We start from the raw sequence: 27,687 nt of genomic DNA on the forward strand, positions 1-27,687 counted from the left end.
CATGACAAGACACCAGCAGGGGTAGATGGAGCGGTGAGTGAGACTGCAGTCTGCATGTTAACCGTCGGCCTGATTTTCATCAGACAGATATCAAAAGGGCGCCTCTCCTAATTACAAAGCCATGCTGGTGTGTCAGTCCAAACATGAGACCATCTCAATCCCCAGGGATTAGATTTAAATCTCAGATGTAAACACCACACAGCAAATAATAATCTGCTGTCGCGGCGGCCCATAAATAATGCAGGAATCTTTGAAATAGAGCAGGGTAGAATTAATTGAAGGACTTAACCCCCTTGGATGAACTTGCGCTAACATATCAAAGAAGTTATTTTATTGTGAGATCAGAAACTGACTTTACATGAAGGTTATAGCCTTATTGCAAGTTGAGTTTTAGTGCTTTGTTCCCGAAGGCTGTTGTTATGTTTCCGTTTACTAGTCATAAAAAGTATTGTTGCCTTTGAGATGGGAACTGCTGTTAATACACAATGAAAAAAAAGACATTGTCAATATCTGCAGCCCAGGGGAATATAACAATATGTCAATCCACAGAAAATAGCCAAACCAGATGGATTCAGTAACATTGAGGAAATGCATGATATCTAAATAGAGCGGCATAATACAAGACCCAAAATAATATTATTTTGTGTGCAGGTTATCCAAGATCTAGGTGTATTCAAGCCTCAGACAAACACTTTTGTTCCTCTTACATCATGGCAGTGCAAATAGAGAAGGATCCTGCTGCTGAATAACACTGTTACATGGCCGGTCTCTGGGGTGGATAAGAGGAACAGCAAACACCCTGCTATCTGCAGGGAAGAATAGGGGGCTGTCATCTATCTGCCTGGCAGAGGAGGAGGAGGAGGAGGAGCAAGGAAGAGGTGGGAGGGGTAAATATGATTTAGCCCCAATGATCTCCACAGGGGGCTCATCCATAGGTAACCCCCCACCCACTCAGACAAAATACACAGGGGACATGCAGGGAGGTGCATGGGGAATAAGAATCAGGGCTCGGAAAGAGATATAATCCTGGCTGTCGTGATAAAAAAGTGGGAAGGGAGTTTGATAGAGAGTATCAGATTGATAGAACAAAGCACTCTCACTTTATGTAGCATCCGTCCAACAGGAGTTCAATGATATCTGCCACCAGATCAGCTCACCCCCTTCCCCCCGACAGGGAAAACAGCCTCTTTGAGTTGATAGAAACACCAGGGAAGAAATAAGATTGCTACGCAGGAAAGGGTGATTTCAGTCGTACAATTTGGATTCAATTTCAGGCAGACCAAACCTTCCATTCAGGCTCCAAAAAGCTTGGTCTTGACAGATGTGTGTGTATTTGTGTGTGTGTTTTGGCAGACCGTTTGTCAGCCATATGGAAATGTCACATAATCATAAACAATTATCCTCCCCCAGTGCTCGGAGCATCAGAAAAGGGCAAATCTACATAAACACACAAAGGCTCTGCCACTTACATCTAAGGAACTCCCTGAAGCTAATCACATACTTGAAAATATCAGAAACTAAATGATTTTTCTAGTACCTGCCTTTGATGACCTTTATTCTACATTATGTCTCAAAAGGAAGGTTGATGCTGGAAGTTCATGCCCTTCACTTGAGCATCTGGGATGCAAATGATGTGCTTTAAATCCCCCAGGTTCGTTGGAAAAAGAGCATCTGATCATGCAACGATTTTTTCTCCTATTCAAAGCAGACTGAAGGTGGACATTAAACCAGCGCTAGATCAATTCTAACCAGGCTTTCCGCCCTGCCGTAAATCAAGGAGCTGGACACAGTTAAGGTGGGAATGGATAATGGATGCCATGGCAGACACATGGCTGACACGAAATGAATCCACAGAGGATTGGATGAGGGATGAGAGGGTGGAGGGAGGGGTTGTTGCAACGCTAGAGGAAGGACGGTGGGTGGAGTTGAGCAGGGTAATGGGGCAGCTGCTTGTTTGGCCACAATGATCACCAATTGACAGACAAATAATGGGATTCTGTTGCCATGAAAGTAAAGAGCTAATCCTCTTACAGGAATCCTTTGTAATTGAGGATCAGGGATGTCAACAGAGGGCCGACTAATTCATAGACTGTCAGTTAACATGTGAGGTTATTCAGTATATTATAGTTTGAATACAATATTTTATAGCATGAACTTTGGCTTCTATGTGAGATATTTGTATTGCTGTCTATGACAAACAACACATTTATTGACAGATAAAATCATGTATGACACTTCCTTTTAAGTGTTTAAAAGCCTGTTGCTCTTTCAGCCATGGGTGCAGTTACCTCATATCACTAGGTGGCAGTAAAGTCAAGAGGGAAAATGTGTCAAATAAATGGAGATTGATGAATCATCAACCAGTAGCTAAAGGTCATCCGATCATTGCTGTGAGTGTGGCATTCATTTGCTCTGGTTGAAATAATATGGAGAATCTTCCACACAGCTGCAGTTCCTATGCACCACTCCTTCATGGAAATATATTTGGCTTCTTTTTGGAAAAGATGAAAAAATGGTTCATTAATATTTGGAGCAGCAATCCACTTTCCATCACTGCTGTTATTAAGTGCCAACACTCCTGAGATATATACCCAAACAAATTTACTTGGGAAAATGAATTAGTGTACCTGAGTGAACAGAAGGCGAAAAGTCCTTGCCAGAGGGAGAAAGTATTTCCAAGACACTACGTACCAGACTTTCCCCGCTTCCTGATACCATCGCTGTGCGATAATGCACCAGATGGTGAGCTGCTCTCTCGCTATTACCCTGACAATATGACTGTAATGGAAGTGGAAGTGCCACAAGTGAGCGCCAAAAAGATGGAGCCCAACTGTCGTGTTCCATAAGGTCTCTCTATATCCACACTTAGTGGAGTGAGGCAGGTGTAGGCATCCATATTAACATAGCTCTCGGCTTCTGCTCACTGTGCACAGTATGTTAGTATTGAGAATGTATATGTATGTGTCTGGGGACGTGGTTGTGTGTGCAAGTTGGTCTTACTACTACGCATGCAAGGAGGTTTTGGAAATCTAATGTGTTTGGCATCATTGCCTTTAGATTCTTATATTACATTACATTACATGTTACTTGTTAGACGCTTTTATCCAAAGCGACTTACATACTCAATACCGGGGCAATCCCCACAATAGCAATTTGGGGTGAAGTGTCTTGCCCAGGGACACAACGACATGCTGACTGCAGTGGGGTTTGAACCTGTGCTCCCCTGATTCAAACACCGACACACTATTCCACTGCGCCACACGCCTCCCGACAGCTCTTCTTATATCAAAGGCATGTGCAGCAGGACATGATGTTGGTCCAATGCCAACACACCCACACAAGTGGTAGAAAGTATATGTAGTCAGGCGACATATTTCACGTATTTTTCAATACTTGAGGATATTAATTTAATGCTACTGTTTATTTATTTATTTCACTACAACTTAGGTTAACAGAGTATGTTTTGTAACCCTATTGACATTTGATTGACTTTGATTGTGGCCATTTACAAAAGGGCCTTGTCTGATTGGGGCTCCTACTCATGTTTAAATACATTTATACTCGCAGCCTCACATAAAATAAATGTCCCCTTTTCAATAACTGTTTGAGGTGAAAAGCAGTTAAACTCTCTGTTATTTCACAGAAACAAACTTTTCAACATCAATTATCTCATTTACTCTCAGAAGTATCATGTGACCCTTTGGAGGGACCTGACAAGCAACAACAGTAACATCCTGCTCCAATGCATCCGTATTAATAGTGATGTAGTCGGGGGATCATAGGTGGTGTCATTTTTGTTGGGCAAAGAATATCATTCAATTCACTTTTGTAGCACTAAGCATGCACACACTGATAAATAGGGCTTTTATAACGTGTTGAATCCTCTGATATTCAGAGCATCACTCAACTTATAGAGAGGGCAATGACATTTTGAATAAAGAGTCTGAAAACTGAAACTAAAGCAGATTTTTTTTATTCATTCTTTATATTTCCAGTAGCTTGAATTTCATACTTGCACTAAAAGGAGAAACTTAAATAGAGACAAAGAAAGTATCTGTTAGTACAAATCTGTTTCTTAAATACAAAACCATTTGCAATACTGTCAGAAAAGAGCATCGTTTTGGCAGTTTCCTGGGACTGCGTAAAACCAATACAAATCAGAAAATTCAATTAATATTGTCTATATCCTACATGTAGTACAATACCAAAGTCATATAAGTCGCTGACAAGCAAAACTGAAAACAATCAAAAAATTCAAATGTATATGCAATTTTCTGTCCAGTTAGTTACAATACAATGTACACTGTGCACAGCAAGAAAAGAAAAAAAGAATATATATATATATATATTCTCTACAAGTACTCTATATTTAATACAATCCTATCAACAAGTTAAACCATATCATGCACAATATTGCCTCTTAGGCTGCCTTATAAGCTGCTTGTCCCTGTACAATCAATTAAAGTATTTACAAAATAAACAAATATTCTACACTTAAAAAAGAAAAAACTTGATGCAAGTTAAGAGAAAAAAAACCTTGATCCGTTCCAAAGGCCCTCAAGTGTGGTTAGTACAAGTGAACAATTGTTGTCTAATAGGAATTGATTGATGTATTCCCACACACACACTCAGATATCCATACATTCATTCATACACTGCAGAAATACAATCAGGTTCTGTACATAATGACTGCACACTTTGAAAATGCACCTGGTACGGTTTTAATTACGATTTTAGTCTGATTTTATGTGAGTGCGCTTAACTTCTTGGAGGAATCAAAGCCATCCTGTGTCTCAAGGCATTGGGATGTCTTTAAAAAAAAAAAATGACAAGAGTGTATGGATTTTTCCTCCCTCCACAGAGTCCTCTTAAGCTTATCTTATCCTTGCTTGGATGTGACTTCTGCAGTCCTACTACTGTCTCTGTTCCAGTGACTGAACTCTTGACAGAGACTTCAGGATTGAATGGTTGTTTTGAAAAAAAAAAGGCACTACCTCCTGAAGGAGCGCTGCAGGAACTGAGGCAGGCTGTCACCCCCTCTCAGCGTTTCCCACTGGCCTTCAGATCAAGCTCAACAAGAGGTTACATGCAGGGCAAAGGTCATGAGGTCATGTGACAGGCCATGCAGCATTTCAGCGCCCCCTCCTTCGCAGATGAGGATGTATCCCAAGCATGCTGTGTGCAATGCTCCAAATATTAAGATAGTTCACTTTATATATATTTACACTGTACATGATCTACTTTGTGCACTGATGGAATGACATGAAGGATTTACATTATTAAATACAGGTTCCTGTACAAGCTTTTGTATTGGAAAAAAAAATACATGGAGTAATAGTCAACACTGATTACTATTTGAACATAGTATATAATATAGTAACAAAAACAAATATAATTCAGACGAGCACTGCATAGTCCATAAGAGATTCCTGGTACGAATGCAACACTTGTTAATATCAAAGTGTTAATTTAAATATGGATTTAGGTCATATCAGATGTTTCATGCACTGTTAAAATCAAAAATCTGGTTGAGCTACTTCATTCCTAAATAATGCGTAAGGTATATCGAGCCACAGGTCTCCATAAAGATTTAAAAGGAAAAAAGGTCTTTGCTGTGGTGTGTATTTCATGTGTGGCACTGGGGACTGAGATCATAAAGCCATGCGGTGTTGGGACACCCCTCTCAGAGAGATGCAAGGATTAAGCAGTCAGTGCAGCACCTCACAGCGGCCTACACAAAAGAGTTTAAGGAGTTCATGGCATTAATGGGGGACGGGGCCTCCGAGCTTTCGTGGCCCTCAGCGGTCTCCCTGCTGGCACTCTTCCCACTATACTGGCCGATAAACGAGCCATCCTCGTTGAACTGCCCGTCTCCTCCGTCCCCGTAGTCAACTAAACTGTCGTCACTGTCGTCTCTCTTAACTGTCCCATTGGACGGCGTGCGGCTCCCTTTTAACGGTTTATGGTCCTCATTGTCACTGAAGGAGAAAATAACATGCAGGTGTTACAGGTGAGATGATGTGACAGATGCAACAAAGTGATTAGTGATTATTTTTTTTTAGATGGAGCACTGACTGAGCGACCTACTGTACATTCAGTAAGTGGTAAACGGTTTTTTCCAGATTCAAAATAAGTAGTTTTTAAACTTTTTTAAATGTCAGATCATGAATCAGTTAGAAGCTAATTTGAATTTAGCTCACTCCATGTCTAAAAACAGCAGCAATGAATGATTAGTTGGTTTCCATCAGGCAACAGGGGAATAAAGCCCAAGCAATCATACCCTGTTCAAATTCCCCCTGAAACCAAATATGAAGTGGTAAATGTATTGTCTGACAAAAGCATTTCCCGCCCCAAGACAGAGGTTGTGATGACAAACAGAAAATCCAAGGCAATGATGTGAATTAAAACTTGGAAAGCAAGGTTTCAGCCAAACATCCCCCCAAGCAAGCATGATAATAATCACAAATTCGCAAAATGCATGAATAATCTGCAAAGAAGGTTTTCTTTGGATATAAAATAGTCGAAAAACATTCCACATACATGAGTTGAACATCAATGAGATAAGATCACAAAGCCATCATAATGTTGAAGTGTTTTTAAATTTAGTAGAGATATTCATCAGTTTTTAAAAGCATTTTCATGGATAAAACTAGCACATTAAAGCCATAAAATATGTATCCATGCAAAGTGGGTTACATGATGAAGACTTTATGACCGGATATTAAACTTGATGATAGCCGTGAAAGAACCTGGGATGCTTACACAGCGAGCGTTTTTCTCCACAGTGACTCGACTATCTGCTGACCCTCCTCTCATGCTAGATTTACAGCACATTGACCCTCAGCCACGACACAAACCCCTTACCTTTCCTGAGACCTACACCCCTGCGATCAGATGAGGAGATCCAGCTGAGATCCCACAACACAACACAACACACACTCCTCGGAAGGATTACACTTTAACAGGCACTTACGCCGTTTACACACCGTCTGGATTGACAGTATTTTATCTTGCAGTCAAACAAAAACAGCTCAGTTGAGTGAAGTTATGCCTTTTATTGACATATTGTATGGTTCCAGCTGAGTTTAATAAAACAGCATGGATAGAAAGTATTCTCTCACAAAGGCACTATAATATTTGTACACTTTGCCTTGTGTTTTATTGTCTACTGTGTTCTTTAGTCCATGTCCAATGGAGGTTCCCCTGCAGTGTAAATAGGTCTCCCTACATGAGTTTTAAAGGAGAAGTCTGGTGATAATCTACATTTCTTGTTCCTATTAAAGGCCAACATCAACAACTGATTTAGAGCCAACAACAAGCAGGAGAAGTTGGAAAGTATTGTGGTAAAGAATAAAACATTGTGGGTTTTGTTCTATTTAAACAAATTGTTGACAATAAAGAAAATGCAGAATTTCAGCAGCTTTATCCTTTAAGAAGTGTAACTATTATAGAATGGCTACTGGCCTAAATTAAACAGCATTAACCAGCTCTTGTACACTCAGTTATGATTGTTTCCCTCAAACATGCTGATAATTTCATAGAATATCCATATGCATCTATATACTGTATATCTATATATGAACAATATTTCCATTCAACACATTATTGCCTAGAGCAAATGTCCATATAGCAGATCTTCACACCATGCATGTCACATTTTATATATACTATATATCGATATGTATTTATCACAGCATAAAATCCATAGAACATATTTATGTTTACACAATACAAAAAGGAATATAAAATATAAAAGCAAGACCATCTTATAAATCGACTTGTAGAAAACAATTCTGAAATGCTAGCTATACAGAAGTAAAGTGCTTCATTTTCTTTATTCTGCGTGCGGTTGGAGAAGCAGCCTAGAATGAGGATGCTAACAAGCATGTCTGTATAACTGCTGTAAGTCAGGAGGAATGATCATTCAGTAAGTTTCAATCAGGTGGGTGTATGTAAGTAGCAATACACTAGGCAAAGTCTCAATACTATATAGACTGTACACAGGATGAATATGAGGAGCTTATTAGTTGGAATGGGATTCGATGCTTAGAACCAGTTTAGGTTGCGTTGCACATGACTCTAGCTTATATATATTTTCCTGACGGTCTTATCTAAAGATGTAAAACACCCAAACCCCTAAATTACTTGAACCTGAAGAATCCTGCTTCTCAAAAGACACCACAATGTTATACACGCACAAGAGTCCGACACAAGTAGTATCCAGGACGTCCTAGAACTGAGAGAAAACGTTTGTGCTTCATGGTCGTAGAAGTTCAGGTGAGGGACACTTCTTCTTCTTTTTGATTTCTGTTATTGGTGGTCCTGGGTCAGTTAGTAGTCAGCTGTAAGGGTTGAGAAGAAGGAGGGAGTGCAGAGCTCCAGCCCAGGCAGACAGAGCAGATCTGGGCAGAGAGCGGGACGGGGCAGGAGGGGGTTGATGGGTAAAATGAGGCTCTGGGAGCTCCAGAGGCCGGAGCACTTTCTCTCACCTGTATTCCCCAAAAGTACAGTCATCGTCTTTCATGGGCTGGAACTCTGGGTCTGTGTGTGCGTCCTCTTTCTCTTTGACTAATGCAAAAAAAGAAAAAGAAAGTAATGTGAAAAACCGCTGATAAGGTAGAGTAACAGACAATCATGTGGGTGTGTAATAATGTATACAAGCTGTTGTCATCACAAATGCTCATTATTCAGACTAAGCAAAAAGCAAAGCAGAGTAATGCTAAACATTTTTCCTTTTGTAAACAAGACAATATACAATATATATTTTTTATCAGTACAAACATATCAAATTGTTCAGTTTTAACAAGAAACCTAATTATATCAAAAATGTTTTCTTGTTATATCAAACAACATTCCTATTTTAAATATCAACATGTCACATTAAGTGTTCTCATGTTAATACATAATGGATTGGTAAGGGTAACAGTAAGGAAACATTGTGTTAATTGGGAAATATATTTTAAAATAACTTGAAAACATTTAGCAAGATATATTAAGTGTTCCATTATCAAGATATTCTAAGGATAAATCTCTTTCCAAAAAGAAAAAGCCATTTCCTTGTCCTTTTAGCAGCCATACATTGTCATACAGAGCTGTCTTAGGGCTGATTAGTATGCTTTCAGTGCACAAACAAACCAATAGTCCAAAACCATGAAATCTAATCTTAAAATCCTATTAAAACTAAATTGAACGTGGCAAACAAAGCATTCGGGTGTGGGTTTATATATTAGTGTGTGTGTGTGTGTGTGTGTGTGTGTGTGTGTGTGTGTGTGTGTGTGTGTGTGTGTGTGTGTGTGTGTGTGTGTGTGTGTGTGTCTCTACTCACCGGGATACTTCCCTCCCTTATTCCTCTGGATGAAGCAGATAATGAGGAGGATCAGGATGAGCAGAGCGATGGCACACATGAGGCCGATGAACCATCCCTGAGTGGCGATGTCCACCTGTCTGCTCGCCACAGCTGGAGGAGGACAATACTCAACATTTAGGACTGGATGATTTATGATTGGTGAAATAGAACACATGTATCCATAATAATATGCTAAAACAAACATGTAACGAGACATTCTCTAAGTATTACTTGTTAGAGATTTCTCTTCATGAGTGGATCATGTTAGAAGAGTTAGAAATCTCCTGGATTAAGCTAATGGTGACTTGGACGCAATATTGAAGCCTCATTAGTACAAAATGTATCTTTCTCTCACACAAGTGCACACACAAACAGACACAGGTACACACACACTGTACACGCAGGATTACTGTGGGTGATATTAGGTTGGATATTAAACCACTAAACATATATATATATAAACAAATACAACTTCTATATGAGAATTACCATGGACTGACTTTCAATACGCTGAAGATTCAACCACACAATCATGCAAGCTGCTACACACTGTCTCTAGATCTCTGGAGTTCATGCCTGGCATACAGAGTGACCACAACACATCTGTTAAACCCATGCTAGACTGGATTATAATTACACAACGGCACAAACAACTACACATATACTACACAATGCAGGGTACAGGGCCATGCCAGGCCAGTGGGGGAGGCGACCACCGAGGAACTGCCTCACCTGGGACCGAGACCACAAGCTCCTCAGAGTGGTGGAGCGGCTGGTCGTGGTGACCTTGGGCCACCAAACGCACCCTATAGGAGAGGCCCCCCTTTAAGCCCTTCAGCGTTACATTCTGAGAGCCGTTCACAAGTTCTTTCTGCCACTCCTCTTCACCTTCACCTGCAGGAGGGACGTTCACGGAGAGAGGCACGTTTGAGGGAGCACACACAACTTCAGATGTGTCGTGGAGATCATGGCATCATGGGATGTGAATAGCTACTGAAATGGGATTACACTGCAGCTAATTTGGTCTATATTAGATCGTAATTGTAAATGATGGAGTCTATCAATGAATTATTGCCCTGAAAGTTACGCACACTGCAATTTAAGAAGACACATTTCACCAGCTTCATCAACAACTTGTGAAGCCAAAAAAGACAACATAACCACTTAAAGAATGCTGCAAATTGCACAGGACACAACAAAACTGAGTTAGAAAATATATGTTTCTGGGGGACAATAAAAAGTGATGAACACACCTGCAATATTTATTGTCCCCTGAAGTGATGCTTTGCAACTCATTTGTTTTGCATTCTGTGCGACTTGAAATGTTTTAGTATGCCATTGTGTTTCCTGTATTAGGTTTTGCTGTCTGCATTTATTAGCATTTTATCTCTTTCCATTTTTAGCCACGGTTGCTAAGCACGTCTTGTGAAGTTGCTGAATATCTTTTCATTATTTCTCCTCTGTTTGTGTGTGTTTCCTTACGCTGCAGTGCGTTGATCTTTCAGGGCCACCATGAATGATACATGTGGTGATGAGCTTAATATGAAATGTGTTTGACTTATGATCACAAGATAATATGTTTTGATAACAACATTGTCTAAATGACTGTGAATCTATGATTATAGTGTTCGCTAATTGAATCTATTAAACAGTAGGTGTGAGAGAGCCATACTCATACAACAGGGCTTTTCATCCTCACTGCAGGTGGATAAAAACAACGGAGACTGCTTCAGTCAATAATTAATTGGCATAACAAGAATGTTTGTGCCGCTTCTTGTGATGTTTGTCTACATAAGTTCCAATGAGATTGTCGCGGGAGCTGCAAGCAACTCTAGGCAATAAGAGGCCTGGGTAATTAGAAAATCAATCACAGAAAGCCTTGTTTATTACATCTGGGTCCACGTTGGCAGGCAGGAGCCAGCTTCAACGTGACTGCCAATATTTATATTCACCTGCATGAGCCAACAATGAAGTAGGAGTCTCTTGACACCTCTGTGTGAAACTGACAGAAATAAAAAGGCGAGATGCTTTGCTTACTGTTTTTCACTATGTACTCTACATAAACGTTTTTCTCCGGGCCCCAGTACTCCCAACTGATCAGGGTGCCGTCCTCTACGAACGAGGAGCTAATGTTCTTAAAAGGACTCGCAGGCTGAGCTGAGCACACAAGAGAAGAGACAACCATCAATATCCATCCGTGGGTCAAAGGTCAATCCAATAAGTGGCAATTAAATGATGAATAATAGTCCACATAAATGCTATTCGCATCACCCAATCTAGACCCTCATAGCCACATTACACAATAGATATGTCAACTAAGGACACTATACCAACAAACTAAACAACACACAAAGCTGATCATGTAACAACTCAGGCATGAAGTCTACTGAAATGGCAGCAGTGTCTGTACCCTTGTGGGGCGGACGGCGTGGAGGAGACGGTGCAATGGGATGAGGGGTTTGCGTGTTTCCTGTAAACAACATGGAGAGGGGGTAAAGACCGCACCACAAACAAGACACACACGGCAGAGACACCAGACACTGAAGTCATCATACACTGCGCACACAGTTCATTGACATGCCAAGCAAACGCCTGCCATGCAGAGGGAAGAATTACCAGCAGCCAGCGTGAAGAAGTGAGAAGGGTCGTCAAGGTCGCCAAAGGCACAGTGAATAAACAGCCGAGTGCTTTTAAAAGCCTCTTTAAAAGAGTTTTATCACATGACATTACAAAGCACATGTCACACAGCATCTTTATCTGTGTTGCTTTGAACTTTCCTCTGCTTTGAAATCAGCCAGAGACTTTTGGTGGGCTGCAGCATTTGAAAGGGACGAGGGGAAGTTGCTCAGTGATAAGGAGTGCATGCTTGCGTTGGGTTTTGAAGCTATGGCTGGATCTGTAAAACATGCACGACTGTAGATACGACAGTACCTGTGGCCACATCTACTTCATGCTGTGATATTAGAGCTTGTAGAGAGAAAAAAGACACAGAGAAACAACTGGAGAAGGTTCACAACGGGACGACCCCCCGCCATCTCTGCCACTGTAGGTAACAGTGACTGTAAGACATGTATGTGGGTCATGCCGCGTAATGTAAGAGATGATGGGGCTGAGGGTTTATAACAGCATGAGTCATCTTGTGTAACAATGCAACTAGATCACACTCAGGTCCCACTGCACATGGATGAAGAGCTTATGTACTTCATGCTATGTAAAATGCTTAACATAAAAGATAATGCTATGAAACTGTGCATAATACTGCAAAACATACAATGTAGGATTTCACATGAACACAAAACACATGGCAATGTTCTGTCTTCAAAGCAGGGCTGTTGCTTAGAAACAATGTACAAATGGATTGTCTTGAGTATTCAGTTAATTGATTAACTGTTTAGTCTGTAAAATGTCAGAAAATATTAAGAATATCTTGATCATGATTTTCCACAGATGGGGCATCTTCTAATTGCTTGTAATGTCCGACCAGCAGCCAAAAGCTAGAAAAATATTCAATTGACTATGATGTGAAACTTAAAAAAACAGCATATTTAACATTGGAAAATCTGGAACTAGCAAGTGTTTGCCATTTCTGTATGTCAAACAAGTATTTGAGTCAATGCTGTGAACTAATAAATACATTAATCAAATAAATGAGTGTTTCTGTAATCTGGATGGTGTCTGAGGTTGATTCTTGTTCCGTATAAAGTTCATAGAAGTAATGAAGATCAATTGTACATCAAATAAAAAGTAAAAATGACAAAGGAAAATTACAATCATCTTTTTCATGTTTCCTCAGATGAAGGCAAGATAATCAAAAACATTTGAAGAATAGTAAAGTGTACTGAAGAGTTGGCAATACGTTTGCATGGACTTAATACTATTCTGTAGAAAAACGCTGTGTTAAAATCCTCTTACCTGAGCTAGAGAAACAATTCGTATTAATCAGCTTTCGAGTTGAGCAGACATGATTGTTATTCAGTTCATTTAATTGTTGCTGTCTGCATTTGCTGACTTACCTTCATCCATGATGGTGACAGCTTCCTGAGAAATGGCCGGGCCTGCTCCACTGACTGTTATCGCATTCAAATAAAACTTGTAGCGCGTGCTGTACTTGAGGCTGAACACAGTGACTGAGGTCTCGTTGGCAGGCAGCGCCAGCTCTTCCAATGGGCCCAGCTCATTGGAGTCATTGACTACAGGGTGGAGGATGCATGGGAGGAATAATGGGATGGAGATTGAAGTTTGGAAGTATTGAGGTAAGTTGAATAGAGGTGTGAGGAGGAGGAGGGGGCGAAGATGAAGTTGGATGAAGGCCAATGATGAGAAAAGGTGGAAATGAAACGTTTGGGGCACAGAGGTGAAGGGTTTAGGAACAGAAGGCGGGAGTGACAAAAGTTGATTTGTTAATTTGTGTCGTTATTTAGGCACAATAACTTAAAATGCTCTACGGTCTATTTTATTTTGGACTACTTTTTTGTATCTGTCTAAACAGGATGACACTACAGTACATGACATGACAAAGAAGAACATACAGAACTACACACTACATGAAAGAAGGTGACATTCGCTTTTAAGATATGTATAAGTTCAGCTGTTTTCTTAAGCCTCACCTGGCTGATATTTGAGGGTGTAGCCGGTGATGTGTCCATTACGGTCGTGAGGAGGACTCCACTCAAGGGTCAGAGAGTCCAGGTTGGGGTTTGTCACCAACAGGGAAGTAGGAGGCCCTGGCACTGCAGAAGACACATAAACATGAACATTAAAACACGTGTCCCTCTCCACTACAAGATGTTAAGATTGTTTTTTACCTTTACTGTGCAGAATGACGTATGTGTGCATGGTTAAATACGTTTATAGAGGAACATTTATCAGTGCTCCACTAAGAGTGTTAAGTGTGTATGAGCACTATTTCTCATAATCAAACATTAGTTTGTGAGCCCATCATGGTTGATGTCGATTTTTCACAAGTGTGCTGTGAAGATTCGAAACCTCCAGGGCTCACATGCTAAGAATTGACTTCTCAGTAAAGTAAAATAAATGTTTTCGTATAGTAAGTAAACAAGAACATATTTGCATATTCACATATTCTGGAGGGAGATGGAGAAGATGTGAATTCAAGAATTTTAACTATGTTATTGATTTTTCTGTGTGTGGAAAATGAGTTACAAAACACAACATATTATTCCACGGAGAGTATTTTGATATGCATTTAAATACAAATATTGTACAGGTGTCAATAACTGACCATCAACTGCAGTTAGAAAGAAAGAAAGATTTCTCCTACCTCCTTCAGGCGTCTCAAACTGCTGGGTGGGGCTGGGCGGACCCTCTCCCTTGCCGTTATAAAGCCTGACATTGAATGAGTAGAGGCTGAAGGGGTGGAGGCCGGGCAGCATGCCGTGGGTGTGGTTCCCGCTGAAGGTCAGGATCTGCTTCTCCGCATGATGGGGGTTGTGCTTGTGGAGGCTGCGATCTCTCCAGTAGTACACCTACAAGACACAGGTAGCATACAGTGAGTGTTGAGTGTGAGTTATTGTAGGTTTGATTATATGTTACACTGCATGTGGTCTTCTGTACTGTACCCTGTATCCTTTGAGATGTCCTCGTATTGACCTGGCGGGCACAGGTTCCCAGTGCACCTTAGCCAGAGTGCTGTTCAGCAGCATGGCCTGCACATTTTCTGGAGCTGCCACTGGCACTGCACATAACAAGCAACACAACAACAGGTAAATACAAAGGAAACATACTAAGTACATGTTAAAGGTTACTCCAGTCTCTTGCACTTTTTTTTAAGGGTGGAAAGAATGGATCTAACTCACAGTCCTCTCCAGAGAAGCCGATGGCTGTCTGCGGCTCAGCTGCAGCTCCTTGTTCGTTCACTGCCTGAACTCTTAGCTCGTAAGGAACAAATGTGGGCGTTCCAGACACAACAAACTTGGAGTTGTTGGCCACAGTCACTGTGGTCCAATCACTGTCCACCAGCTTCTGCCTCCACATCACTCTGTAGTGAAGCCCCGGACCATTAGACTGCAGGCCTGTCAGTGGCTGCAGAGAAAGATAAATGTTAACTTATTTTCCAACACTTAAACAATAACTAATACAATACTTTTCTAGAAAAAGACAGACTGGAAAATATGGTGGACTTTTGGTGGTTGATAACGAAGAGAGAATACTAAGAAAGCAATTGAAAGCTCATTAAGGTAAGAAAATAACAAGTGTTTTATGGTACAATGACATATAATTAGGTTATGAATTAGGTTGTAAACACTTTATTAATCATTAAGAACCATTTATAAACCAGTTCTAACATAGTTTTCATACATCAACACAGGCTCACTATTTGGCAAGAGGACTAAGCCATATATTGGCTACTTAGCGAGAATCAACTCAGTGAACAACCGATACCAAGGATGCTGGCTGATGAAGAAGATGAAGTAAGCTAGGTAGCCAATATAAGGCTTAGCAGTACAGATAAATGTGGGCTCTCTATTTGGCAAGCAACCGGTCACAGTTGCCCTGTTCATCTCATGTCTTATAAAAGCTTATTAATGATTTATAAAGTGTTCACAACCTAATTAATAAATGAATTACAAACTATTCGTAGACCCTTTATAAGGGTAGTCTTATTGTAAAGTGGTACCGACATGGTAATATTTGGTGGTACTCCATGGACTACAGTAAATGTGTCAGGATTAAAACAGATGGCTTCATACAACTTTATTACCTTCCATGAGATTACAAGATTATCATGTTCCGTCCCCAATCCCTGTACACCTGTTGGGTTCTCGTCTGGAGCTAAAGAAAATAAAGAATAAAGACAATATGAAATTAACCTGTCTGAGGACCACAGATGGAAATTAGCTATTAGCTATAATCTGGCATATTGCATCTCTTCTCTTTGCTGAGATTAATGTTTTTGTATGCATGGTCCTTCTATAAATAAATACAAAAAAAAAAAAAGTATGCCAGTGAAGCCCAGATCAAAACACAGATTAGCTTTCAATAAAACCTGATGCATAGGCTACTTTACTTTTATGTTTAAACATCATTTTAAAGATAATTCGTATGTAGAAATCATCATTAGATTGGTTGATTATTGAATTACTATTAAAACATAACATTTACAGAACAAGACCATCAGAATCTTCACATTAAGTCTGTACCTGCAGGTTCGGTCTTAAACATCCTGGAGGGAAAACTGGGGCGGCTTAAATTCACAGCGTTTAAGGCCAGAACTCTGAAAGTGTAGTGCATGTAGGGCGACAGTTTGAGGTGAGCCGTCGTCTTGCTCCCAGGGACCTCGGTAAGATTGTGCCAGTGACCTCGGTGGTGCAGCGAGTCTTCAAACTGGATCAGAAATTCTGTGCAAAATAGGAAAAAGTATTGTATACAACTGAACACTTTATACACTGCCTGACAGTCTATTTGCACAACTGGAATGACTACATATGATTTATTTTTGGATGTTGTAAGTCAAAAAGTCAAAAGGTCTAATCATGTCTAAATATGCTACATCTGGTGGTACTTTGGGCTCAAAGGACATTGTGGATTAAGCCATTAGAAGTAGATTATGCTGAAGTAGTGGTTTAAGGCTTTTCTATGGACGTTTTGGTGTGTTTTTATTGGACTTTTAGCTGACCTCAGCTGTACTTTGGCATACAAAAACTACAACATCTTTAAAGCCTCTTTTCAGGCCTGTAGGGTCAATTGTTTTTTTCCAAAATACATATTTGGGGATCTTTCACTGACTTTTTGTAATACTGGAATATTGGTTGATTGTAATTAGATGGAGTCCGAAGGTTTGCAGATCATTCTGATTCTGCTCACATATCCAGCAAAATGTCAAAATGGTAATTAATTAAAAGGGATACCGCAGTGAACTAGCTTTGCATTTCCATAGTTTTGGGAGACTCACTAGAGAGAGATGTAAAACAAAATGTCAAAATGATCACACAATTTACAAAATGCATCTTAAAATCATCTTTAACTGTCCCTATCTCCTACATTCCTATTTCTTTCAAGCAACACACCACCAGTTTTTAATATAAGGCTTTCTATTAAAAGATAATACAACAGCTAAATTCATAGGTGAAAAAGGGGATGTGAAACTTGTGCCTTGTACTTCTTTTTACAGCACCAACGGCTTGGATGAACACATAAATCACAAACAGACACAAATTCACACAACATCATACACACACATGAACACACTTAAAACATACTCTGGATAGGACTGTTGTGTTCATCCCCAGGGGTCCATGTGAGCTGCACACTCCTCTTTTTCTGGTCCGTCAGCTCCAGGTCAGTCGGGGGGTCGGGTCGCTCTGAAGAGGAGAAACAGCACAGGCAGCAACGTTAGCACACAGTAACAGCTTCAGAATCAGGAGGGTTCATGCCACGAGAAGATGAAGCAAAAGCAAAAGGGGATGACTAGTGACATAAATCTGTTTCTGTGTTACTAGACAATATGCTAAGTCTGTTTGTTTAACCAAGCACTCCTTTCAGTTACTTCTCCATTTCCTTACATGTTCCATTTGGCAATCTTATGTGCCCTATAATACACATGCAGACACTGCATCATGCATATGAAGCGGCTGATGCTCAACTGAGCGTGTTCAATAATCACTCTGCATGAAATAGAGTCTCAGGCTCACTAGAGAGGTTAAATTAATGCTCATGTTTTGGAATTGTAATGATAAAGTGGATCGCATGCTTGGAATAAATGAGTGATGAAGAAAATGGTGCATCTGAAAGATCTCAAGTGGTAATACGGGGAGCTGTCTGCTTTACAAATTATCCTTGCATTCAAGCGTGAGTGGAAAATTGCTTCCCCCTTCTCCCAAATGTTAAGTGTGTAATGCATTTAAAATGTATCCACTTTTGTGACAAATGGAAACACATACAGTACATTTTAAAGAATAAACACGTTAAAACCAATGAATAAATGCTGCTAAATCATAATGAAAAATAAATCCAAATCCAAAATAAAATATTCGGGCAACAGCATGCGCCACTTTACTAAAACATCCAACAAACAACGCAGGTCCACGTCAGCTGAGCCTGAAGGATGCTCAGGTATGCTGCAGGTTTACCGTAAACAACCGCTGGTGTTGGCGTGGCCTCTGCCAGGAGGAGGGCAGGAGTGAAAGAGTTTAGTGGTCAGTCAGCCATAAGAAAGCAAAGAAGATTATCTGTCTCGCTAAGAAGGCAACAATCAAATATTCATGCTGCTGACACAATAGCTGGCTAAATCCGCCCCGGCCCTCTTAGGTAAACTCTCAGGTAATTAATCTTGAAGCGCTGAAAGGCAATATGTTGTGCACAGTTATTGAACGGATTCACTTTTCTGGGAAGAGCTGAAACGGAGAGAGCTTTACCACTTGAATAATTTGTGAGTTTGTTTGCAAAGCTGAACATACCGACAACAGTGAGCTCAGCGCTGGCTGAATCATGATCCAGAGTGGTGTTCATGATGCAGGTGTACACCCCCGCATCGTTCTCCGTCACATCACTGATGGCGAGGCTATCTGAGTCCACGATTAATCTGGAGACAAACCATTCATACAGAGAGTTGAGATCAACAATGTCAAGTAGTCTACGAGAATAAGCATCCAAGAGACTTGATTACATTAGTAAAGAAACAGACCCAGACACTGATATATATATATATACCAGTGATCTATAAGATTTATATTTGATTTAATAAATATAAGATTGTTAAATTCCCGAGCTCTGTAAAATGTCTTATTTATGGCACATGTATTTGTTTAGAGTTAACATATTTATATTTAATTACAATAAGCAGTATTTATTCCACTCTGTATTTATAATGTTACATTTAGTTTAATCATATTATACATGTATCTAGTTTACTCATTCTTGCATTTTATTATTTAAATTCTACTATTGTGTCACTTCCATTTCCACTTTTTTTTTCACTGTAGGAGAAACCTGGAATTTAGGATTTACATCACCAACAACTACGCTCAGCTATTGTGCACATGACGATAAAGCCTTTGAATCTTGCAGTTAAGTATATTGAATATAAAAAATGTGAAATGGCTATAGGAGTCTTGCTGGATCCATCATAAGTAATGTAGACAGACAGTAAACAAGTGTTAGCGCTCTTAAAAAAGGAGACAGCTCTGACCTTTCGTCGTCGGGCAGCTCTCCGTCGTCTTTGAGCCAGGTCATGGTGGGGATGAGCGAGGGGTCGTGTTTCACCTTACACTCAAACACCACAGACCTGCCTCTCTGGACCACTTTGTACTCCGGCTGCTTCAGGATCCGGGTGGGCTCTGATGGGAGGAGGGGAAGCTTACGTTTTAAAGAACTAAAATCAATCATTTGAAACATTAAACCTCAACAGAGAAACAAACATATATGATCCGTTTTGAATAAGGCTTGAATTCAAAGGTTAGTGTTCGGGTTGATACTGTTATTTTTTAACAACATACTTTTTTATTGAGGATACTAAAACGTGCCAATTGCAGTAAAGGCAACAACAACAACAACGGTATCTCATGAAATTGTTGGTTTTGTGATCAAAATAAAACAACATCAAGAGAGAGGCAATTCTTTTTAGGTAGCTGTAACCTGAAGACTCATTCTGTCATATCTGCTGTCATAAAGACTTAATATCAAATGTGTCAACAAATTAGACATCTCATTGATAGGTGATTATTTTCCTGATTTTAGTCTTGGTTCTACTGTGAAGCTCTGCTTTACCAGAATTTTTTTTAAATCAAAATAATAGAATTGTACAAGCTTTTATCACAAACATCCCTCTGTAATAGGGCTATGCGAGTTGTCAACTAGTTTTACGCACTCCCTGGCTGATAATATTATTACCATTTGTAACGGAGGTGATCTTTGGGGCCATAGATCTCGGCCTCCTTTACGGATTGTATAGCTTCGTTGGTGGCGAAGTGTATGTAATTTGTGCATCCGTTTGTCGCGATCTGTCTGTGTTTTAGTTTGTCTGCCTCTGTTTCCTGTTTGTGTTTGAAAAGTGTTCCCCCTCCCGTTTTGTCTGTTGCTGCTGATTGTGTTCACCTGGTGCCCTGTGTTGTCTCCTCCTCTCTCACCTGTGTCTTGTTGGTTTGATTAGTCTGTGTGTATTTAGGTGCTGTTTTTCTTGTTAGTGTGTGTGAGACAGGGACGGCCCTGACCAATTTACTGCCCTAGGCAAGATTTTAGCTGTGGCGCCATAGTTTATGGGCGCTGTACACAATTATGGTGTAGTTCTGTTAGTATAAGATAATAAGATGTACTTTGTTGATCCAAAAATCGGGAAATTGTGTTATGAAATTAACACATTAATTTCTAACTTTTTTATTTTTGGCGCCCCCTATGGGTTGATGCGCCCTTAGCATTCGCCTATACTGCCTATGCCGAGGGCCGGCCCTGGTGTGAGATCCTTGTGGCTGCTGACTGTGTTCAGGGAGGACAGTCATATTGAGGCTGTGAATCATGTGCCCATGAGGAATAAATGCCCACACCGGGTTATATTTGAACTCTCTGCCTCTGCCCCCTTGCTTGGTTGGGCTGCTCAATTGTCAGCATTACACCATTAGTGCAGAAACACTCACCTTTGACCTCCAGGTAGACGTGATTCTCGTAGTTACCGAGGGTGTTTCTGGCTACGCAGGTGTATTTGCCACTGTTCCTGGCCTGAGCTACGTGAATCTCCAAAGTTCCGTTGTCATGCACGATGTAGGGGTCTCCATCCAGGGTGCTGGCACGACTGTCTTTGAACCTTAAACAGAGAGGAAGCCGCTTTAAGCTTTTGAATAAAAATAAAACACTTTCCTCCGTTAAAAGATCATTAACTCACCATGTAATTTTAGGGATGGGTGACCCAAAGGAAGCGCAGTCTATCAGGGCCGGGTGATTTTTGATGACCTGGTAGACTTTGTTGGATGGTGTCAGCACTCTGGGCGTCTCCGCTGCAATGAGGCAGTAGCGATTATTGGCGCGTTATGACACTACGGAAATCAATGGAAATGGAAACAGCACTCCACCACAAATGGAGCTTGTGTAATGAACTTACAGAGCACATTGACAAAGGCGTTGGACAGGAGGTAGCCGTAGTCGTTGGAGACATTGCACTGGAAGACGGCGCTGGATCCCGTCTGCACATCGGTGAAGATGATGGTGTCGTCCTCCACCTTTCTGCTGAGATCCTTAGGGGAATCTGTTCATGGGAAAACAGGGTTACAGAGGCAACTCCTGTTTTCTGGGTGTCACTAACATGCTCAAGGAACCTTTTGGGGGTCTTTGTTGCTAAACAGATACTGTAACTTAAGATTTTAAACATTTACGTATCCAACATAAAGGTCTGGATAACACATTTTTTGAGTGGCAACTAAAATGTTACCGTAGCATAGATTATTTAAAAAATGAAATAAATACTTATACTAGTCATTTCCGACTGTAATTTGTCAGTTTGTCCATTGCTGCTCTGTGTTAAAGTAATTTTGGGGAAATCAAAATGCACTGTAAGTAGGGAGAGAATATTTATGTTTCTGCACCAAATATGATGCAACAACCAGCAGCAGCATGAAGACTGGAAACGTGGGGGGGGATAACAAATAGGACAACAGAATCTCCCAACAGCGCATTCATTAAAACGTATCTTTCTTGTTAACCTGTACAAAAAGCAAAGTGTAAAATGGTCAAGTTGTAGTTTTACAGGGGATAATGTGCAGGATTTTATTTTGGCTAGGTGTAGTTACTTCCTGTTGTCTCCCCTAGTTGCCTAGCTATCTTAAGGTGAACATAATTGTGTTCTCCAAAAAAATGCTGAACTTTTCATTTGATACCAAATTGAAACACTGATGCAATTCAGTTTTGTTTATTTTGGGGAATAGAAAAAAGGTGCAGAAGAAAAACACATTTATAACTCACTGTATCGGAGAAAGGATTTGTGAAGAAAAACACGTTAATATTCACAAGTGTGGTGTATCAAAAAAGTCTTGTTTTGATATCAGTCTCAAACTCCACCATAGGTAAGAGAAATCTACACAGTATCAATTCTTCACAAATCTTCAATAAAAAGGAATTATTTAAACAATTATCAGCTTATATCAAATTGAAACTTGTGTGTTTTTATATGTTTCTAGATTGTGCTTCTTATCATTTTAATTATTGTTTTATTATTATTTGACTCCCATTGTGTTATTTTATATTGTATTTATTGCCTGCACAGCACTTTGGTCAACTGAGGTTGTTTTAAATGTGCTGTATAAATAAAGATTGAGATTCAAACTGAAAAGCCATAATACGGCATCTTCAGTCAGAGGAACAGGTTGCACTCACTCTCGATGGGGATGCCGTTCATGGCCCAGGTGACCAAGGGCTTGGGCGTGCCGCTGGCTCTGCAGGTCAGCACGCCGCTCTCTCCCGGAGCGAGGACCAGGTTCCTCGGGGCGCCGCTGATCCAATATGGAGCGGCTGAAAATAGAATGGAGCGAAGCAGAAGGCTGGACAATTAATCACTGAACTCACTGCCCTGTTGGCATCTGTGCATAAATCAATTATGAGATGGAGGGAGAATGAGGAGACAGGAAGAAGGATTGACTGTCGCCACATGGTGAACAAATGGCCTGATGGGAAACTGTGCGCTCCATCAGAGACACACCTTTGACATTGACTTTGATGGTGTGGTGCACCGAGCCCAGACGGTTCCTGGCGGTGCAGCGGTAATCTCCGGCGTCCGATTCTGACACGTTCACAATGCGAAGGGTTTTCTGGTAGTGGAGGAAAAACGTGCGCTTTGCTGGGAGATCGCCGCTCACTTTGATCCAGGAGACTTCGGGGGTGGGCCTGAATTCAATGAGAGAGAAGACAAAGAGTGTTGATGACACTCGAGCAGGTGGGCACTTGAGGCTTTTCGGGGCTGAAGTAATGGCAGATTATTTCACTTACAGTCCTTCGGCAATGCATTCCATCTCCAACACCTGTCCTCTCAGCACCATCTTGGAGCTGGAGGGGCCAGATGGGATGAGGAAGGTTGGCTTCCTCTCATCGGCTGGCTCTTCTATAGTTACGCACAGAACAGATTCACGGAGAAGAAAATATTACCATCTCCTCTACAGGCACTTCACATTCCCAGTCCTTTCTTCTCTGCTCTCTCTCCCTTCTTCAGTGAGTCTGTTCTGCATGAGGGCTAAACCACTTTTACAGACCACATTCTCATATTTTATGATTAGATTTATGAGTAGATGTAAATCTTATTTCCATGTTGTGTTTTATGGCTATTCATTCTGTATGTATTTAGAGCCAATGAATTGCCCTCTTGGGATAAAATAATGAATATAATATAGGATTGAGAATGTAATACATAAGCTTCTGTTTTTTGCTACTGAATTAGTAGATAAGTAAAATGCTTGTCATAAAATAATAATACAATAATCATTATTTATGTTTATGATAGTGATATTGAGGACACATTAACAAACTGGCTTGTGAGCAATTCATTGAGAAACTGCTTCCCCATTTCTGATTGGACAGGTGTTGTAATCTTGAGACAAGGATACAAACAAATGAGCTTTTGAGAAATGAAAAGTGAGATGGAAATGATGGGTGACAGAGATGAAATACTGGAGGAGCAGCGGGGAAGAGTGATTTTGAAAATGAAGATCGCAGCTGGCTGTTTGACAGGAAAATTGAGGAAATGCAACTAGAAAGACCTTTTAAAATATCTATATTTTAGGAGCAAGTTGTTTATCTCGTATATGATAACAGTTCTTAACATACATTTGATTTATTTTATTGTAAAAGTAGTTTTCAAAGCTTAAAAAAACTCTACAAATGTTGTAACATGTTCTGATTAAACAATTAGTTCAGTCTCTACTGGAGTTATCATGCAGTACTGGTTTAAGCAGTTCATAGGAGGAAGTGATTAGGTAATAAAAGGTTTTTGATTGGATAGAGCAGGAGTGGCAGCAGGAAAGAGATTGGATTTAGGGGTTAGGATTCAGCTACAGTTTAGAGCTCTATGTTGGGGGGTAAACACTAGAGGGTGCCAGATCCCAGCCCTGAATGAACCCGTGAGATTGTGAAAAGATTTGGGTTGTTGGGTGGAAGGGTTAGTGTTAGTGGGTATAAGCTAGAGTTTGGAGATTGGGGGGTAGACACCAGAGGATGCCAAAACTCACCACTAAATAAATCAGTTTCATTGTAAAAAGCTGCCATTGTGTCATTGATTGCATCCACTGTAACACAACAGAAAAATCACACACGTTGAAACAAAGTTGAAATCATCAGGCACATGGAGAAAATAAAAACAAATAAACATGAGTGTTCAGAATTAAAAACAAAACTTTAAGATGACTCAAATATGACAATAAGATGCTTGTGGGAACAGCGTGCCATCATGTCAACAGCAGAACGCTCCGTGAATGAGAGCAGTCTTTGTTGCTGGTGGAGAGTGCGTATTCAGAACGTCTCACAGAAGTAATAAAATGAACGGCTGCCTGCAAGTTAGCGCTGAGAGCCATGAGAGCTCTGACAATATGTCTTTTCAGTGGGATGACGAGCGCAGGCGCCTCCTAGGATGGTCTCAGAGATAGGAAATGTTGCTTCCCTCCTACGCAGTCATACAAGCACATACTACTGTGAATGAACTGCTTCATGCGGACACATAACACATACTCGTACTCCAGCGTCTCTGTCATGCTAGTTCATTACGCCTACATTTGACTTTCTTGATCTTGGTCACACACACATACACACACACACACACAGTCAGACTTACTGTTGAGGACCTTGACAGAGATGGGTTGTTTCTGCTGGATGGTTTGTGTGTACGGGAAGCGGGCGTAGCAGATGTAGTCGTTCCGGGAATCCTCTCGGAGTACATTAGAGAAGTAAAGGTCTCCGTTCAGGGACTGGGACACCCTGCTGCTCTGAGGCAGCTTCTGGAAGTCTGAAATGTACAGCACATTCAATATTTACAAGAATACCACAATTTCAACAAATGTTATTAAGGTTATAAGGTCAAATTCTGGATCAAATGTTATTGGTATATTCTTAAAGTTTTCATGGAATGTGTTTCTACCCAAGAAATAGTCTCTACTGACTGCATACATCAATATGACAAATTTAGATAAAACTTATAATATTTATTCTTGACCTCAACAGAAGTTCCAGGGTTTCCCACACATAGACTATACTTGGGCGGGCCGCCCAGGTATATTAACGGCCGCCCAAATATATTTCGCGACCCATTTAGTTGTTTTTTGTTTTTTTTTATAAAAAAATTTTTTAATATTTTTTTTTTTTATTCGTCCGTGACCACGACGCCATCTGCGATCGATTAACTTGTAGACAATGATCCCTCGCTCCCTTGCTCTGATCTCGCCTCCTTCTGGCCTGTTAAGTGGCCTGCCTCACACAGGGTGACTGGCTGTCCACATGATGTGGCCTGCCGACATGGCCACTGTCATACAGATCATAAATCAAAGCCCTTGATTGGTCTCTGTGTGTCATTCAAGCTCGGGATAACCTCAGCTCAGGTGAGGTAAAGGACTCTGAGTGTTTAGATAGTTAACTTAGTCTAAGTTCTCAGTGGGTCTCAAACGGTGTGGTCACCATTTATGTAAACACATATTTCCATTTGAGAGGGTAGTGATTGGTCTAATGGATAGTGAGGTGGGCTGAAGATCGGAAGGCTGTGAGTTCAAATCCCGCCAGGAACACCACCACTAGTGTGCCCTTGAGTAAGGCACTTAGCCCTTAGTTACTCCAGGGAGAATGTCCCTGTAATCGGTCATTATAAGTCGCTTTGGATAAAAGCGTCAGCTAAATGAAATGTAATGTGATTAGTAAAATATGCATGAATAAATAAATAAAAAGTTAACTAGGTGAAAAAAGGTAAGATACACTTTTACATTACATTACATTACATTGCATTTAGCTGACGCTTTTATCCAAAGCGACTTACAATAAGTACATTCGACCAGGAAGACACAACCTTGAAGAAAACAGAATCATATAAGTACATCAGGTTTCATAGAGCCAAACATTTCAAGTGCTACTCAACTGGCTTTAGGTAAGCCAGTCCTTTATTAGTATAAAAGTGCTTCGTTAATAGTTCTAACGCTCGAAGTGGAGTCGAAAGAGATGAGTTTTCAGTTTGCGCCGGAAGATGTGCAAGCTATCTGCCGTCCTGATGTCAATGGGGAGCTCATTCCACCATCTTGGAGCCAGGACAGCAAACCCACGTGTTTTCGCCGATGGGAACTTGGGTCCCCTTCGCAGCGAGGGCGCAACGAGTCGTTTGGCTGATGCAGAGCGTAGTGCACGTGCTGGGGTGTACGGTTTAACCATGTCCTGGATGTAGGAAGGGCCAGATCCATTCACAGTATGGTAAGCAAGTACCAGTGTCTTGAAGTGGATTCTAGCAGTTACCGGAAGCCAGTGAAGGGAGCGGAGGAGCGGAGTGGTGTGGGAGAATTTAGGAAGGTTGAAGACCAGACGAGCCGCTGCATTCTGGATGAGCAAGTTTTAAAACTTGTTGAGAGAAAACTAGTCTTTGCTGCTGCCTCAAAGAGGAGCAGGGGGAGAGGATGGAGAGGGGGGAGAGGAGGGAGACAGGAGAGGCTGATTCAGGAGCACAGACACACTCACAACTATAAATGAACCAAAACTAAATTAATAAACAAGTTTCAGTGTTTTTTTCATATTGGAAATGGTATGTTATTGGTTATGGCCTTGATTTTATGATTATTGAAATGTATACAGTTCTGTTAAATATAGGTGTTTCCATAGATCTAGTCTCTTTATTTTCCCCTCAAAATGCACCAGATTGATGCATTTAACTCCAAAATAAAAAATAAAATCTTACCGGGGGGGCATGCCCCTGGACCCCCCTAGAGGATTTGAGGTCGACCCCCACTAAAAATCACATGGATAGGTTCCTAAATACATTAATAAATACATTTATTTTTTTAAATAGTAACCCATTTCCATATGTTCATGTGTGGGGTAGTAGATTTAAACTATAGGGCTATCATTATGGACCCTGCCTGTACCTGTACCTGTTCGCTCTGCCATCGCGTGAAGGGTCTGCTAACAAGCGACCAACAGAAAGGTTAATGTTGTTGCACGTCACCTCAACCCCCCCCGCTACCACCACCCCCCAAAGTATATTTCAGATCTGTGGGAAACACTGGCAGTTAATGGACCAGCACCAGAGGCATTCCCATACACACAGGCGTTGGAGCTGTTCTTCATGAAATCCCAGAAGGATGAAGTGCTCTGACAAACAGTGCCATCTTTGCGCAAAATGATTATACCGGAATGAAAAGTCAATAAATAATGTTGTTAAAACTTTTTTT

General features: G+C 40.7%; 1 protein-coding gene across 17 annotated transcripts in view; it reads right to left on the reverse strand.

Annotated features, from left to right (window-relative positions):
* Nucleotides 1-3,957: 3,957 nt before the first annotated feature.
* Nucleotides 3,958-27,687, reverse strand: part of LOC117547807 (neuronal cell adhesion molecule-like) — a 76,915-nt gene continuing 53,185 nt past the window's right edge. For 2 of the 17 annotated variants that reach the window (XM_034218641.1, XM_034218640.1), the window contains 26 exons: nucleotides 25,104-25,274; nucleotides 24,505-24,561; nucleotides 23,273-23,384; nucleotides 22,986-23,170; nucleotides 22,664-22,798; nucleotides 21,396-21,539; nucleotides 21,180-21,291; nucleotides 20,935-21,101; nucleotides 19,494-19,641; nucleotides 18,763-18,887; nucleotides 18,436-18,465; nucleotides 17,566-17,667; nucleotides 16,507-16,704; nucleotides 16,068-16,138; nucleotides 15,163-15,388; nucleotides 14,926-15,041; nucleotides 14,628-14,832; nucleotides 13,954-14,076; nucleotides 13,360-13,536; nucleotides 12,278-12,313; nucleotides 11,757-11,816; nucleotides 11,384-11,503; nucleotides 10,079-10,240; nucleotides 9,326-9,457; nucleotides 8,490-8,568; nucleotides 3,958-5,978 (listed from right to left, as the gene is read on the reverse strand). In XM_034218641.1, coding sequence (XP_034074532.1) covers nucleotides 5,732-5,978; nucleotides 8,490-8,568; nucleotides 9,326-9,457; nucleotides 10,079-10,240; nucleotides 11,384-11,503; nucleotides 11,757-11,816; nucleotides 12,278-12,313; nucleotides 13,360-13,536; nucleotides 13,954-14,076; nucleotides 14,628-14,832; nucleotides 14,926-15,041; nucleotides 15,163-15,388; nucleotides 16,068-16,138; nucleotides 16,507-16,704; nucleotides 17,566-17,667; nucleotides 18,436-18,465; nucleotides 18,763-18,887; nucleotides 19,494-19,641; nucleotides 20,935-21,101; nucleotides 21,180-21,291; nucleotides 21,396-21,539; nucleotides 22,664-22,798; nucleotides 22,986-23,170; nucleotides 23,273-23,384; nucleotides 24,505-24,561; nucleotides 25,104-25,274 — 3,440 coding nt within the window. In that variant the 3' untranslated portion in view covers nucleotides 3,958-5,731. The remainder of the gene's footprint in view (nucleotides 5,979-8,489; nucleotides 8,569-9,325; nucleotides 9,458-10,078; nucleotides 10,241-11,383; nucleotides 11,504-11,756; nucleotides 11,817-12,277; nucleotides 12,314-13,359; nucleotides 13,537-13,953; nucleotides 14,077-14,627; nucleotides 14,833-14,925; nucleotides 15,042-15,162; nucleotides 15,389-16,067; nucleotides 16,139-16,506; nucleotides 16,705-17,565; nucleotides 17,668-18,435; nucleotides 18,466-18,762; nucleotides 18,888-19,493; nucleotides 19,642-20,934; nucleotides 21,102-21,179; nucleotides 21,292-21,395; nucleotides 21,540-22,663; nucleotides 22,799-22,985; nucleotides 23,171-23,272; nucleotides 23,385-24,504; nucleotides 24,562-25,103; nucleotides 25,275-27,687) is intronic. The other 15 variants (XM_034218644.1, XM_034218642.1, XM_034218655.1 and 12 more) reach the window with 12 other exon arrangements.

Source organism: Gymnodraco acuticeps, unplaced genomic scaffold, assembly GCF_902827175.1.
Source record: "Gymnodraco acuticeps unplaced genomic scaffold, fGymAcu1.1, whole genome shotgun sequence".
Taxonomy (NCBI): Eukaryota; Metazoa; Chordata; class Actinopteri; order Perciformes; family Bathydraconidae; genus Gymnodraco; species Gymnodraco acuticeps.